This window comes from Anomalospiza imberbis, chromosome 1 (genome assembly GCF_031753505.1).
Source record: "Anomalospiza imberbis isolate Cuckoo-Finch-1a 21T00152 chromosome 1, ASM3175350v1, whole genome shotgun sequence".
Classification (NCBI taxonomy): domain Eukaryota; kingdom Metazoa; phylum Chordata; class Aves; order Passeriformes; family Viduidae; genus Anomalospiza; species Anomalospiza imberbis.
Window position 1 is genome coordinate 134,886,757 of NC_089681.1, and position 14,822 is coordinate 134,901,578.

General features: G+C 40.8%; 1 protein-coding gene across 23 annotated transcripts in view; it reads left to right on the forward strand.

Annotated features, from left to right (window-relative positions):
• KIAA1217 (KIAA1217 ortholog) overlaps window positions 1-14,822 on the forward strand; it is a 230,086-nt gene that overhangs the window by 181,654 nt on the left and 33,610 nt on the right. For 18 of the 23 annotated variants that reach the window (XM_068171457.1, XM_068171418.1, XM_068171425.1 and 15 more), the window contains 2 exons: window positions 7,106-7,210; window positions 7,635-7,684. In XM_068171457.1, coding sequence (XP_068027558.1) covers window positions 7,106-7,210; window positions 7,635-7,684 — 155 coding nt within the window. The remainder of the gene's footprint in view (window positions 1-7,105; window positions 7,211-7,634; window positions 7,685-14,822) is intronic. The other 5 variants (XM_068171450.1, XM_068171597.1, XM_068171577.1 and 2 more) reach the window with 1 other exon arrangement.

Below are 14,822 nucleotides of genomic sequence, written 5' to 3' on the forward strand. Positions count from 1 at the left end.
CTAGGCTTCCCCTCTCTCTAAGCAGCTTGCTCAATAATTAGTTGCCACTTACCATGTTTGGCTAGAAAAAAAATGTGGGTCATGAAGTCCACTGGAGGGGGGAAAATGGAAAAATATAAAGAAAAACAGCCACCCACAAAAATTAGAGGCTTGTAGTTTGGTAGTTATGACATAAGTGTATGAGATAGGGCATATTACAATCTAAGTCAGTGAAATTGGATTTTTATGTATCTGTTTCCAAGAGAAAGTTGCAGGTATCTGAAATTGCATTTCAAGCCACCATTATTACATCTAGGAAATTATTTGAAGGAAATTTGCCAATTTTAATCCATTTACAGATTGAAAATTTTACAAAGTTCATTATAGGAATTGAAAATAAGGAAGGACACCAAAAACTTTTGTATTTGTACAATTTTCTGTCTTCTCTCTGGGCATCTCAGCTGTTTGCTCAGCTGCACAGATATCCACAAGGGTGTTTGTGAATGGATAAAGAGAAACTACACAGATAGTTCTGCATCTCCTTAAAAGGGAGTTTTGCACCAGGTGTTTTAATTCTGGTCCCAGAATATATTAACAATGAAGAAAACAACATTTGCATAATTGCACTTCCAAATAAATACATGACCTTAAAATTCAGCATGGTGTGTATTAGTCACATGGCACTGAAAGAATAATTTTGAAAGCTGTCTTTATGGGTTGTGGGTTTTTTTAACCTTGAGGAAATGTGACTTTCTAAAAATAATTGTAAATATCAAAAGGAATTCATGCAAATTGGTGTGTTTTCTAACTACTGCAATATTAAGAATTGGGTTTGAGTTCTACAAACACAAAATGCTCTAAGCTTTAATTTAGCTTTATAATAATTTCATGAACTCTGAAAGCAAACACTGTTTAAAGCATACTAAACTAAACAAAGGGTTATCCATGTTCAGGTGCTCTTTTTCTGCTTCATCAGGGATTGAGCTGTAACAAGGTTGTTATGGATACCTGAAGGGTGATGTACATAATGGCAGAATGGTATCCCCTACTTTGTGTAGGACTCAGAGTTTACACCCATAAACATTATGGGATTACTTTTGTGAGAAAGAGTATTTTTGAGATTGTAGAGATAGGGCTGAATTCATTCTCTTCCAGGCATGGCAAAATGAGGTGTAGGCTGCCCGGTTGTGTATGTTATCCACTTGCTGATGCCAAGTGCTGAAAGCCAGGCCACAGCAAGCACATGGCAGCATCTTCAGTCAGCCTGTGTGCAGAGGTGTCAGCTGTGGGCAGACAGAGGAGTTCTTAGCCTTGGAGCTACTGGGAGAGAGGTCTTTCTCATCTCTGCACTGTGGCATGAGAGATTCCCCATCCTGACTCATTCAGGAGCAGGTTGAGGAGCCTGCAGGCACCAAACCCATCACCTCAGCACTGCTGTTGCTTTAATCCCTAGTGGAGTGTGCTGAGAGCAAAGAAAACATCTCTTGTGTCATGACTTTATGGAAAATTCCTCAAAGTAGCACTGTCACAGCCTCAGGACAATGCAAGTTTAAGTATAAATCAGGGGAAAGATTGAAAGGGATAGTGACAATGTCCAAAGTAAAAGTGAATATCTCTTCCCATCTCAATTCTCTTTCAATTTTGCATTTCAAGGCTGAACTGGGATATCTCTGTACTTTATCAGAATATGTTGGGTACTTAAAACAGATAAGACCTCTCCTTGACTGTATCCTGGTTTTGTTGAAGAAAATGGTTCCATTACCTATGGAACATTAACAGCAGCTGATTTGGATCGACAAGAGATGGTATTTCTGAGCTCTTCTACTGGAGTTTCCCATTTTAATTTGACACCACAGAAGCCAGTTTCATCAAGCCTGTTATTTAAGGCAGAGTTGAGAGGGAATTAATTGCTTCATGTAATGCTTCCTTGTAACTGTTTTACCTTGGCTATTTCCAAGATAACTACTTCTGTGGTATAAAGGATTGACTAAATTCTTGCAGTTAATTCATTTACCAGAAGAGTCCCATATAAAGTTCTTTTACAACAGTGAGAAGAAACAAATTCATGGAGATTTAAAGAAATAAAAGATGTTAATATTCATGTGCAGAAAACTATTAGAAGTTACAACAGCTTACAGCAGTTCACCTTCAAAGGGTCATCATCTCTTAAATCTGAGGTCTACTGGAAGAATGAGTAAATTTTTATGTGTGAGCATGAGTTGTTTAAACAGCAATTTGCTGTCATATTTTTGGATGGCCCATTTATGTAGCTTGTGGGACATTTCTGGAAGTTACTACAGGCAAAGCAGATGTTTAAATGTTGATAAATTGGAAAAGAAACTGTTTATCCAAAACTGCATTAAATTAAATGCTGTTTAACTTAAAATCTTTGCATTTATAAGACATGTTGCAAAATTCTAGATTATTTGATAGTGCTAAATATATATACAATAAATGCTTCTACTCTAAACCAGCAAGATAAGTCTATAGAATACTTTTCCTCCAAAAGCATTTTTGGGGCGTACTATGGTTCTCTTCTGCCTGAACACAACTTCTGTCCTCTTCTTTTTATCCCATACTAGTGAGAAAAGATGATAGTTGGATTGAGCACAAAATGTAACCACATCATTGGCTCATGGCTTGCATTTCAAGACTAAAGTGTAATGGCCACGTGTAGATTATTAGATAATTGTTCCCCCCACAAAACTACTTTATTGTTTGATATGTTGAAGTACAGATGGACTCTCTAGCCATTCGGACAAATGGCCTTACTTTGTAAAGTCATGAACAGTGAAAGACTCTATCAGCAGTGCACTGAGCATTTTCTAAGGGGGGTTTTACAAATACACTGTTTCAGACACTTTTCACAGGGCCAAAACTGCATATTCCTCTGTGAAAGGTGTTGAATAACCAGGCAGAAAAAAATGAAGTCAAATGACCAATACAGGATGGAGGAAAGGTAAACTGTATTTTGTCTTCCTTGTATTAGAGGAACTGTTTGTAGGAAAATGCATGCTCTGGGATAACAGTTGTCAAATAGGGTAACAGCTGGTGTGCTTCAGAGCTTCGTTTCTTCTTTAGCTTCAAGATGTAGAAGGTTTGAGTTAAATCTTCTCCTTAGAGGACTGACATATTCACCTGTGTGAATCCTTCTTTGGGAAGAAAGCAGAATACAGAAGAATTCTGCTGATCTTTGGTTCCCACCCTTCCAGGACACCCACTCACTCATCTATTTTGGGGAATTTGCAAAAAAGCCTAAGACACCTTCACTTGATTCTGAGAAAGCCATTGGGAAACTTCTGTTTCCTTTCTTTTCCCAGTGCAGCAAAAAAAAATTGTAATGAAATGTTTCTATCATAGAGTAATATAGAAAGAAATGTGTATCTCTCTGTCTCTGACCCCCTTTTCATTGCTTCTTCTGGAGCTTAACTATAAAATAGGAAATCACAGAAAATTTTTTCTCCAGGAAGGTGTGCCAGGTAGTTCATGGTGCAGATTTGAGTGTTTGAGTATATTTGTTGTGGGTGACGTGCTGCACAGCCTGGGGTTGGACAGGAATGTGAATGAACAGTTACAGAGACCAGTTTTATTTTGTGTATGTATAAAGTATCTTCTCAGTGATGTGAATATTAAAGATCTCTCCAGGAAAGGGAAATAGCATGCAAGTAACATGTCACGCTAGATAGCATTGCTGTGACAAGTGGATACCAATTCAGCAATATGCTGTACCCCTTCTTGGAATTACTTCCAGTTAACTGCAATAGAAGGAGTAACATGAAAGATCAGTGAAGCTGTGAGGAAGAATCTGGTGATTAAATCTGACGTATCAGTGCACGCTCCCCAGAGAAGCAAGGGCTTGCTTTGGTTCTGCTGAATTTGGGGAGTGAGACGCTAAGGCAGGGCCCAGTTCCTGAACATACCTAGAGTCAGAGCTGTGGGTCAGGCTGCTGGGCAGAAGAGGGCTGGCACGTGGCCTGTCCCTGCCTTCCTGGCCAGGGTCTGTGAGAAGCCAAAGCCAAGTCTGACAGAGTTCTGCTGGGCGTCACTTCTGACCTTGTCCTCTCCTTTCCTCCCCGTGCTGCCACCTCTGACTCTCCCAGCATTCATGGGAAAACAATGTGAAACAATGCCTTTCTGTGCTCGGGTTGATAAAATAGCCATTTCTTTCCCAACTGCTGTGAAAGGAACCCTCCCTGCTCTTCCTGGGTGGTGGAGAGATGCAGCTTTATCTGGGAAATTAATCTGGGAGCAGAGATGGGTTGGCTCTTCTCGGGCCACCACCCTTCTGGTGGCAGCAAGCAGAGGCACCACTTTGTTCTGTCTGCCTGACCCTCTGTTCTAGTGCGCCACATCCCAGCCTGCCCTGTGTCACTTGAGTGCCAGCCTGTCCTGTGCCCTGGGAACCTTGGTCTTTCCATGTCACTGGAGTGGCAGCCTGTCCCATGCCTGGGAACTGTGGCCTGCCCTGTGCAGGCACAGCTGCTGGGACAGGCTGGTCCCACCTCCCCCCTCCACAGCAGTGAGCACAGCAAGGGGTAGAAAACACAATGCTGAGAACCAAAAATCACAATTTATGTCATGGCAGTGCTGGCATCCCTGATAGACCCTGGCCTTGCACTGCCTGAGGAAAACATTTTTTCCTCCCTTCTGGAGCAGAGTCTGCTCCAGCCCTTCATAAGGAAATTGGAGGCAAAGGGGTCCACTGCAGATCCTGTCCATGCTCCTCTGGGGCTGTGTGGTGACAAAACTGGGCCACTAGCCCTCCAGCCACATCAGCCCAGGTTACAGCCCCACCACCAGGCCATCTGCATCCCTCCCTGCCCATGCTGGAACATGCTGCCTCCCACCACCTCCAGTCCAACCACCTCCGAAAATCAGGTTGTTTTATTTAATACCTGTCTGAAAGGCACCTTTCAGACACCTGTTTGTGAAATGTTTGATGCTAATGGCCATAATAAGTCTGGGTGTTACAGTGAAATTATTACAGGAAAAATCTGCCTGGTTTCTAACAGAGTAAGTCCAGAGCACATGTAGATTCTTCGCATTCTTAATGCTTTTACCATATGAAAAAAAAAATAATGTGTTCTGTGCAATTGATTCCAGTATTTCATTCGTTTTTCATCATCTCCTATCTTGGAACTTCCCCCTCTCTCTTAACAACATACTTTCCTAGATTTCATGGCAAAGGACAAGATCAGCTTTGTGTTGCCATAATATCTTTTGAAGCAGAAAATTGTTTCCAGATTATCTAATGTGGGATGAAAAAAAACTTATTTATGGATTGGTAAAATAGATAGACTTCCAGTTGAGTTTAGTTCCAGGAGGGTTTTGTGAAGATTATCTGGGAAAAAAAATATTTTCATTATTAAATGTCAAAAATGCTGCATTAAAGTTTGTTAAAGTATATTTATCCCTGGGTTTTAGTACTTGTTTTTGTTCCAAAGGTTACTGAGGCCTGCACCAGTTTCTTATTTTAAAACTTGTAATAGTGGAAATTCCGTAACGTATTTCTTGGTTTGAAATGAATTAAGTCAGATTCACTAGTCTTCTCATCACCCTTCAAAATACGTTTCAACATGAGGACAGAAAAGTAAGATGCGTGCACCGCATTAAGAACACATCTGCTGGCAGGGAACTGACTGAGCACTCTCTTCTTCCCTGCTTGTGTCTGTTACCGTCTCATTACTTGTTTTGCTGCCCTGTTTTCTCAACCTCTGGGTGTCTCTGAGTCTCTCCTGGCTATGGTACCTGTGTGCTATCCCAGGAAACCTCATTCACTCCCTGAATGTGAATGAAATAATTAGCCTGGATAAGCCGTCCATCTGCAAGCAGGGCTGGTTACTTGCTTTTTATCATGTCAGCTTGCTTTTGGCTGTTATTGGTACCTATATTTGAGTTTATGTGACTCTTATTGATTGATGATATTGCTTTGGCCACCAAACTGCAACTGCAGCTGGGGTGGCCAGAGTTTGGCTGCTCCCATGTGCACAGAATGCTGTCATGGTGATGGATGGGCCGTGCAGCATGCTGAGTCTGTGTCTGTGTGTCCCATCTTCTCTCATTAGTCGCTGCTGCTGGTCTTAACCACTTGCTTTTTGAGGAGTTTTCTTCCCAGGCATCTTCCAAAACCACAGCCTGCTGTTAGAATTTCCTCCTGTAAGTCTCCCCACGCACTTAACTGCTGTAATAGAGGAATGCCTTTTCAGAAGGTCCCATACTGATGTGTGCCTATGTTGTGGTGTGTCAATGACATACTGGCACGTATTAGTAGGCAGCTGGGTGAGCAAAAGGCTGGTTTGGAGCTGACTGAGGAAGTGCCCTGGTACCTGACTAATATATGGATTTATGCAAACAGATAAATACACAAATGATAGCCTTCGCATCAAAAAAGAACTGTTATTGTTCTTGTTTAGTGACCTTTGGATCCTATGGAAAACATTGCCTATACTTATTGTAGTTCTACATCTATTTTCTTCTGCTTTTTGGGAATTTCTCAGGATATGTGCATGAAATAAAATCTATTTTATTGTAACATTGCTGTACACTCTGCATTTGATGTCCTGTGCCTCTCTGTCACATTTCTGTCCTTTACAAAGCAGACAGTTGTGATGTCAGGTGGAAAGGATTTGGACTGGAAATTTGTCAGCTTGGGCAGATTAAATGCTTCCCAGACAAAAACCCTGGGTCTGGAGAAAGTAAAAATAGTGACAAGAAGAAGCGTAAAGTCTTTAATCCTGAAACCTTAAGTACAGACGAAATGATTGGCCCAGTGTAGGTAAAAGAGAAAATGCATGTAATGCTGAAAAAATACTTTTTCACTAGTTCCAAGTGGCATTAACAAATTGTTTTAGGTGCCCGTCTTGTGAGGTCATTAGAAGTTTATTACTTGGTTGCTTGTTTTGTTCTTTTTAACTAAGCAGATTTTTTTAAATTGTCTGTTACAACACAAAAGCTGTCCAAACCGAGATGTGGTAAGCTGCTGCAATAAGGTATATGCAAACTGTACCCAAGGGCCTTTGCACAAACTCTGTAGTGTCTTTCCAATCCTGTGGTAATCGTTCACCTAGAAAAACAAGTCTGAAAGCAAATATATCTGGCTTTAACAAACGGTTCTCTTGTCTTACAGAGAGAGGATACAAGCCATGGAGAAACAGATTGCCAGTTTAACTGGTCTTGTTCAGTCTGCGCTTTTTAAAGGGCCAAATACAAGTAATAGCAAAGATTCTTCTAGGTAAAAACAGAATTCATCTGTAATGATTTTAGTAATCAATCAACAAAAATATATTTGAATGTAATAGTAAAGAAATCCTGAATGCTCAATCATTTTTAAGTTTTTTTATCATCTCCATGAGAATGCTAGGCAGAGAGGAAGAATATGCCAAATGATAGATGGCTATTAACTGCATTACTCTTCTTTGTAATAAAAAGAATTAATGTAGCTACATCTCTGTGCTTTCTACTGCTTATACTCCATTCATTGCTTAACTTCTACTAAATGGTGATTTAAAAAAATTACTGATGACTGACAAATTACTGGTGATTTAAATTAAAAAATCTCTATGTTAGACAAGGCCATTAATTTTTTTTAATATAAACTTCACTACAGTTTTAATAGTTAGTAAACTAAAATTACAATTTTTCTTGTTATTATTTAGTGAGAAGATGATGAAAATTGTGTCCAGCAAGAGCAGCACTGACACTGCAGGTAAGATAATTCACTTTTAATTTACAACTTATTCAGGTATATTAATAGCTCTAACATTACAAACATCCCAGCTTATGGAAATGTCGAATTTACTTAAATTTCCATGGCTGTACTGTCAGAACTAAAGTTTAAGTGCAGGATATGGGAGTCGATCACATCTTTAAGAAAGGAATTTCTGACAGGTTGAGATGGTATTTGGAATGAATTTCCCACCTGTGCTGAATGGTTTAAATGAGATGCAGAGCCTCTGCATCTGGTGAATTTTCCAGTGACTCATCCTGTCTACAGAGTGTGTATGTATCTGTTATTAACCCTAGATATGTCCAGATTGCTATAGAAGACTAAATATTTAATTCCTTTTCTTGTCACCTGAACTTTTTCTAAGGTCCTTCTGTCACGAGGATTATGGATGTAATGACACCAAGAAATTTAGCAGTCAGCAAGACATCACTTTCCCTAATTAAGCCACATTGATCTGTTCCTCATTATTAGCATGCACCTAAACTGCTCTGAGCAAGCACCAATTAAGAAGCCAGTAAGAGCCGGTCTTGTTTTAGCATCCCACCTGGAGAGTTGTTAAGTGTGTAGAAGATTGAGTTAAAACTGTTGACAAAGAAGATTTCCATGTGGTTGAAGCTCTTTGTGTACGGGCTGCTGCTGGAGAAGTCCGCAGGGTATTCGTGTGCTTATATGCCTCCTCTTCACCTTTGTCATGCACTGAATGCAAATAGGGGCAGCTCCCTGCTTCCTGGTAGTGCTGTTCCCACAGGGAGGTCTGTGCCCGGCAGATAGTAAACCACACACATTTATTAGCAAACCTATTATGCTCCTAACTAGCCTTTCTGTTGGAGCTGTTAGCTCACGTTCAGGATTCCTGTTTGTCTGGAATTGCACTATGTCCTCCTAATTGACAGAAACCAAACTAGACCTGGAAACTATCAGCCATGTGGAAGAGGGAGAGAGCTACAGTCCTGGTACTGAAGCTTTGCTCCCAAGCCACCCTCTGGTGCTGTTCCAACTCTTCCCTTCCTGTATGGGAAGAGGAATACTTAAAGCTTTGAAGAAGAAAGTTGTAATTTTTCAGTTTCAGACAATATAGTGAAAAGTCTGTCATTATTCAAAACAGCTGCAAAATGGTCTTTAGTTTTTCCCTATTGCAGTGTCCTTATGGACTGAGAATTTATGGCATTTCCCACTTGCACAGGCCTCACCTCATATAAAGCACTTATGAAACCCTCACAACCAGCACGTACAAGTGCCTTGTGTTCCTCTTTGTAGTGCATTGCAACAGCAGCCTCTCTGCTTTCCCTGTGATGGAACCAGTTCAGACAAGTATTTGGTGGGGGGCACTCAGTCGGAGGACCTGATCTAAGTGGGTGCTGCTTTGGGTGGGAGTTTGGGCCTCCAGAGGTCCCTTTAAACCTGAATTATGTAGTGGTTTGTGTGTGTATTTGTAAATGTGCACTCAGATGAGAAATGGCACAGTATTCATTGGGAAAACAGCCTTACATAAAGCAAAGGTGGAGATTCCCAGGGAAGTCATGCCCAGCCCACCAGAATAGTGTGGTTCATCGGACCAGCAGCCATTTCCTGGCACTGTTGTTCTCAAATACTCCTCACTCACTACCTTATCATGTGACTGACATGTCCTTGAAATGATAATATTACATCTAACAGCTGCATGTGCAACCATGGTGGAGAGATGGAGGGTGGGGACTTAGTTTACTGTCACAGGCCAGATCATCATCTATCACTTACTGACAGAGACTTTGGCTTTGTGACATGGCCATGTGCCTGTCCAGCGTATGAATAAGGATTCCAGCATTCAGCTTGTGCTCTAGATGCCTTTCTCATCACTTGGGAGAAGGGGAAAGGACAATGGGAACAGCCATGCAGCCAGCAGTCTGCAAGGATCCCTAGCAGTGCTATAAAGTATAGCTGTAACTCCAGCACCTCCATCCCTATACCCTGTCCTTCCAACATGACTCAGCCACAAAATTAAATTGTAGCAGGTAAGGAAAACAAGGTGTGATGACCCCAGTATACTGCAGTATTTTACGCACAACAGCTATTACTGAAGACTGCTGTGTAAAAGAATAGTCTTGTATAATGGAATATTTTCCCACTTTTGTTCCTGGAATTGCTCAGGACATGGTCCGGTGAGTCAATGCAGTTTGGCTTACTTGAAAATAAGGCAGTCTGCCAGAATATACTAAAGAATGTTTCTCCTTTTTGTAAATATGCTTGGGTTCAAACATGCCAGCAGAAGCTAGAGACACTTCTGCTGACCGCTGCTTTGTTCTTCAATTCACCCCAATCTTTATTACATATAGCCATTTAGGCAGTGATTCTCACTTTACAATTCCACTTGACAACTGTGCACTGAGATATCAGTTTTAGCAATTTCAGAGACTATTTGAAAGACAAAGTGGCATAAAATGTTGATTGAACAGTCCTTTCTAGAGCTCTGATAAGCAAAAATTGAATTGCTTCCCATTCTAAAAAATAAAACCTCTGTGCAAGTTAGTATTGTGTCATCAATGTTGAACCAACATTGTATTTTATAGTATGTTTTCCAATGATAGGAGACTTTTGTGCAAAAATAGACTACATCCCTTGGGATGGGAAAGAAACCAAAATTTCTAAACCCTAGATAACTCTGCATAGCTAGATTGTGAATACTCTCTTTGGTATGATATATGAACTAAATTGTTGTGTTTAACTTGCTTTTGTTGTGCTGGTCTGTAGAAGCCTGTGACTTCTTTAGCCCCAGATATTAAAGAATCTGAAGAAACCCAGCTTTTTCACTGAGGAAGATGAGTCTGGAATGACAATGCTTGTCTGCATTTCTTATCTTTTATTGCTTTAGGCTCAGTTCTTTCATGGGGGATGGGTTCAAAGAGCAGTAACCCTCCACAGACTGGCTATATCTTTTCTGCTAATGTGAGGAGAAATTCCATCACTGAATCCTTATAAAGATTTTTAGTTCCTGAGACATGAATGGCATCAAGGAACTCTTCACTTAGAAACAACATGATTCTAAAACCAAACCATACTATTAAGAGTCACCATGAGATTACTAACAAATACCCTGAGAAATACTTACACACTCTCTTTTCTGTCATATTTTTGTTCATCATCTGGAGATTGATTGATAGACTAAATCCTGGATTCATTTATTAAATTGGGATCAGTTGTTTCATGGATTACCAAAAAAAGTAGTATCTTTTTGCCAGTTACTGTCTTGTTAAAAGAGGAAGGAAGACATTTCAGTATTCCATGAGAAGGGAAACAGGGAGTACAATTTTCTGCACTAACACCACCAATACAAAACAAGAGGGAGATGGCAGCAGGGGGAAGTATTACAAACATAGGGCTCAGATTTGATTCCTCATTCTTTGTGAGCTGTCTTGTCATCTGTGCATGTCTGTGTGCCCTTCTCACATGCATGACTCTTGCTGTGATGACCACTGAATTAAATCATTGTCCATATCTGCTTGCTTATCTCAGATTCAAAGACAGATCATGCTAGTCTTAGAACCCCGTCAGCATTTGCAGACAAAATATGATGCTGAATTAATTTTGGATCAATGAGGTGAAGTTGAATACTAATGTATATAGAGAATAGTTTATTATTTTGAGGCTGATTTACTGCCATCTAGTAGCTGTCACATCTCTCCAAATAATGCTTGAAAATATTGTGTCTCTTTAATTAGATATTTGTTTAAAAAAAAAAAATGTGGAGTGTCTTCTGATGGCTTTTTGTGCCAGCTGCTTCAAAATAAAATCTTAGCATTTTAGAAAGAAAAAAAAAATCTGGAAAACAGAAGGAGAGCAGTGTCTTTACAGCCATAGCAAAGGTCAAGTGTCAGGGAGTAGAAGTCACATTCCTTATCCCCTGAGCACACAGCAAACCTTTCCTCTTTCTACACTTCAGTTCTCTGTGTACTCTAAAATGGTAGCGTAGTTCATTAGCCTTTGTAAACAGTTAACTTTTTTTATTTGTCCAAAGTATTAGGAAATTATGGTGGGAGGTTGAATTTCCCTTACCTAGCTCAAGAAGGGGTTTATTTAAAAACCCAAGAGGCAGTGCTGTTTCTTTCCCTTTAATCCATCTGGCCTCACATCTAATCACAAAGCTACAGCCTGGGACTATTTCCAGCAGTGAGCTACACTCCCTAGATGAAGCAGCCCCTCATTCAGCTGCCCTTTTATTCTTTCTTGATGAAAATATGAATATGTGAGAAATCAGCTGCTGCTCGTTATTGCTCACTCAGTGTCTTGTGTTTCACACCCACTGGAGTCTGCAGTCCCATTGCACGTTTCCCAGGCTCTGGGCACTCTGCAGCAGGGACACTGTGGCAGCCAAGAGCACCTAATGGTGAAAAGAGGTGGCTGAGGCAGCAGCGAGGAGGAGAGCTGCTTTGGAGGGAGTTGGAGACATTTAATGCTTACAGAAGCAGATCATAGTCCATCTACACTAAAAGGAAAGCAGGCACCCCTTCCTGAGAAAATATGTGCATTGACTGGGGTCCAGCATGGGGGGAGGGACTGGTGGGGTCTGATTCATGCCTTGGCAGCCTCATCACAGGGTCAGGGGCTGAGGTTTTGGAGCTTTTGCTTGAGGCAAAGAACAGCAGAAAGGTAGGTGTGCTTTCAAAAATAGTCCAGATTTGTGGCTAGGGATCAGAACTCTTGGAGGCTTATCCACATTTTTCAGACTCTCTGGTGGTTTCTGTCTGTAAGGTTTATGAACTAAATACCATTCTCTTAAACAAAAAAGGCAAAAAATAGTGCCTGTGGGAGGGAAATAGATGCTTGACTGTAGGAGAAAGTGCAGTGTACATGTAGACAGATAAGTATTAGCATACATTAGACTGAAGCATGGAGTGGGTACATAATGGCAGTGAACAAGGACTGTTTATTTCTTGAGTGTTGCTTTCTGTTAAGGAGCTCTTTGAAAGTCAAGAGACCATTGAATCATACTGGAGTATAGCAAAAATGTGCAGCAGCTTGCTCAGCAGTGTAATGACAAGTGCTGTTGTTGAAGCACCAAGCAAATCTAGCTGGAGCAGGGTCAGGGACAGTGTAGCATTACAACAGCCTGCACCAAGCTTGAAGAGCTTTTTGTCTGAGCATGTCTCCAGAAGCCCATGGCATGGCACAATATATGTAGCATGGATCCAACCAGAGAGGCCTGTGCTTTTATTGAGCAGAATTGCAAATGAAGGTCAAGTAACAAACAGGATTCTTAAAAACCTTTTTTTAAAAATAAAAATAGGCTGGTGTGATTCCCATCCTTTAAGAATGCTTCCCCCAGATGAATTTTGCAAAGGTTGTATTTGAGGTATCCACACCTGTTGGAAAAAGAGTAACAGTGTGTTATTGTGCTGAGCTGTACTCAGGACATTAGGAGGAATAGTTCAAAATACTACAAGGGATGAGAGCATGGGGAGAGAACTTCCCACTCTGGGAGTCATACTCATTCCAGACAGAAGATGTGCCATGCACTTCAGTGCACTGAAAATTTGCCTGCAGCAGGCAAAGCTCACAACACTGGTTTTTGTTTGATTTCATTAAACTTGAGAGAACATGTGCTTGTGGGAGCAGATGATGACCAAAATCCCTGTGTAAATCCATTGATGAGCTATTTTCTGTTTCTTCAGATTTCTTTTTTTAATCATAGAGAAGGATGAAATTGAAGTAGGGAATGACCTAATCATAGAATAGAATAATGGAATTATTTAGGTTGGAAAAGACCTTCCAGATCATCCAGTCGAGCCATTAACCTAACACTGCCAAGTCCACCACCAGGCCAGGTCCCTAAACACCACATCTACACTTCTTTTAAATACCTTCAGGGATGGTGACTCAACCACTTCCCTGGACAGCCTCTTCCAAAGCTTGATGACCCTTTTGGTGAAGAAATTTCTCCTAATATTAAATGTCCCTGGCTGTAACTTTAGGCCATTTCTTTTTGTCCTATTTTTTGTTACCTGGGAGAAGAGACCAACTCCCACCTCCTTCCAGCCCCATTTCAGGCAGCTGTAGAGAGCAAATAAGGACCTTGAGACTCCTTTTTTTCCAGACTGAGCACCCCCAGCTCCCTCAGCTGTTGCTCATCACACTTGTGCTCCAGACCCTTCACCGGTTTTGTTGCCCTTCTCTGGACATGCTCCAGCAGCTCAGTGTCTTTCTTGTAGTGAGGGGCCATAGTTTAGGGAGCAGCAGCCATCTGTGCCATTTGGGATCAAGGAATAAAGTGGATTTGGCAGTGTGATGATGAGAAGAGTTTGCAGGACTATGTAGTACTGGACTTAAAAAATGAAGTTTGTCATAATGATAGTCTGTCATTTTGTCTGCTGGGTGGGGGGAAGGGACACATTAGAAAAAAAGAAATTGAAGAATATGGGTGTGTAAGTGCAAATTGTGAGAAGGAGCTGACATTTCTATTAGCTGATGAGCTGGAATTTGCTTGTTCTCTCTAAATAGAGCTTCTTCCCAGGTACTTGAGACTGAAAAGAACAAGCTTGTCATTGTTCCTGTGCAGAGGAACAGCATTCTTTAACAAAGAAAGTTTTGTGAGGACAACAATAATTATTTTCAGAGTGTGGCTCAGCTCATTTCCTTGTGTTATGCTGTATTCCTTTCTGACAGATTAAAAGGGAGTGGGTGGATGCAGCATGGCTGGAGAACTTCTGCCACACCATCATTTAATTTCTCTGGTTTTATAGGGTTGCTGCTGGAGATACCTGGTAGAAATAATGTAATTGTCCTTTATGCAGTGAAGCAAGATTTTCTATAGAAATCTTTTCCCCATATTTAGCAGCTTGACTGAATCCATTTCCTGTGATGATTAATCAACAAATATGTCGTTCAGGAGTCCTATGAATGAATTTGCATCAACTTGGTCTCAGACATCTCCTGGGAGGACAGTCCCAAAGTTACTTTCAGAACCAATTTGATTTGTTGCTGTTTTGTGTAATCTGGAGTTATAACTTATTATCCCATCTCCACTACATGTGGTAGAAAGCAGTCCTGGAGTAATGCAGTGCTCAAGTACAACTGAGGTTCCAGCAAAGATACACTCTGATACCGTGCAAGCTTCCCTCAAAATATATTGGATAAGGAGGTGTCA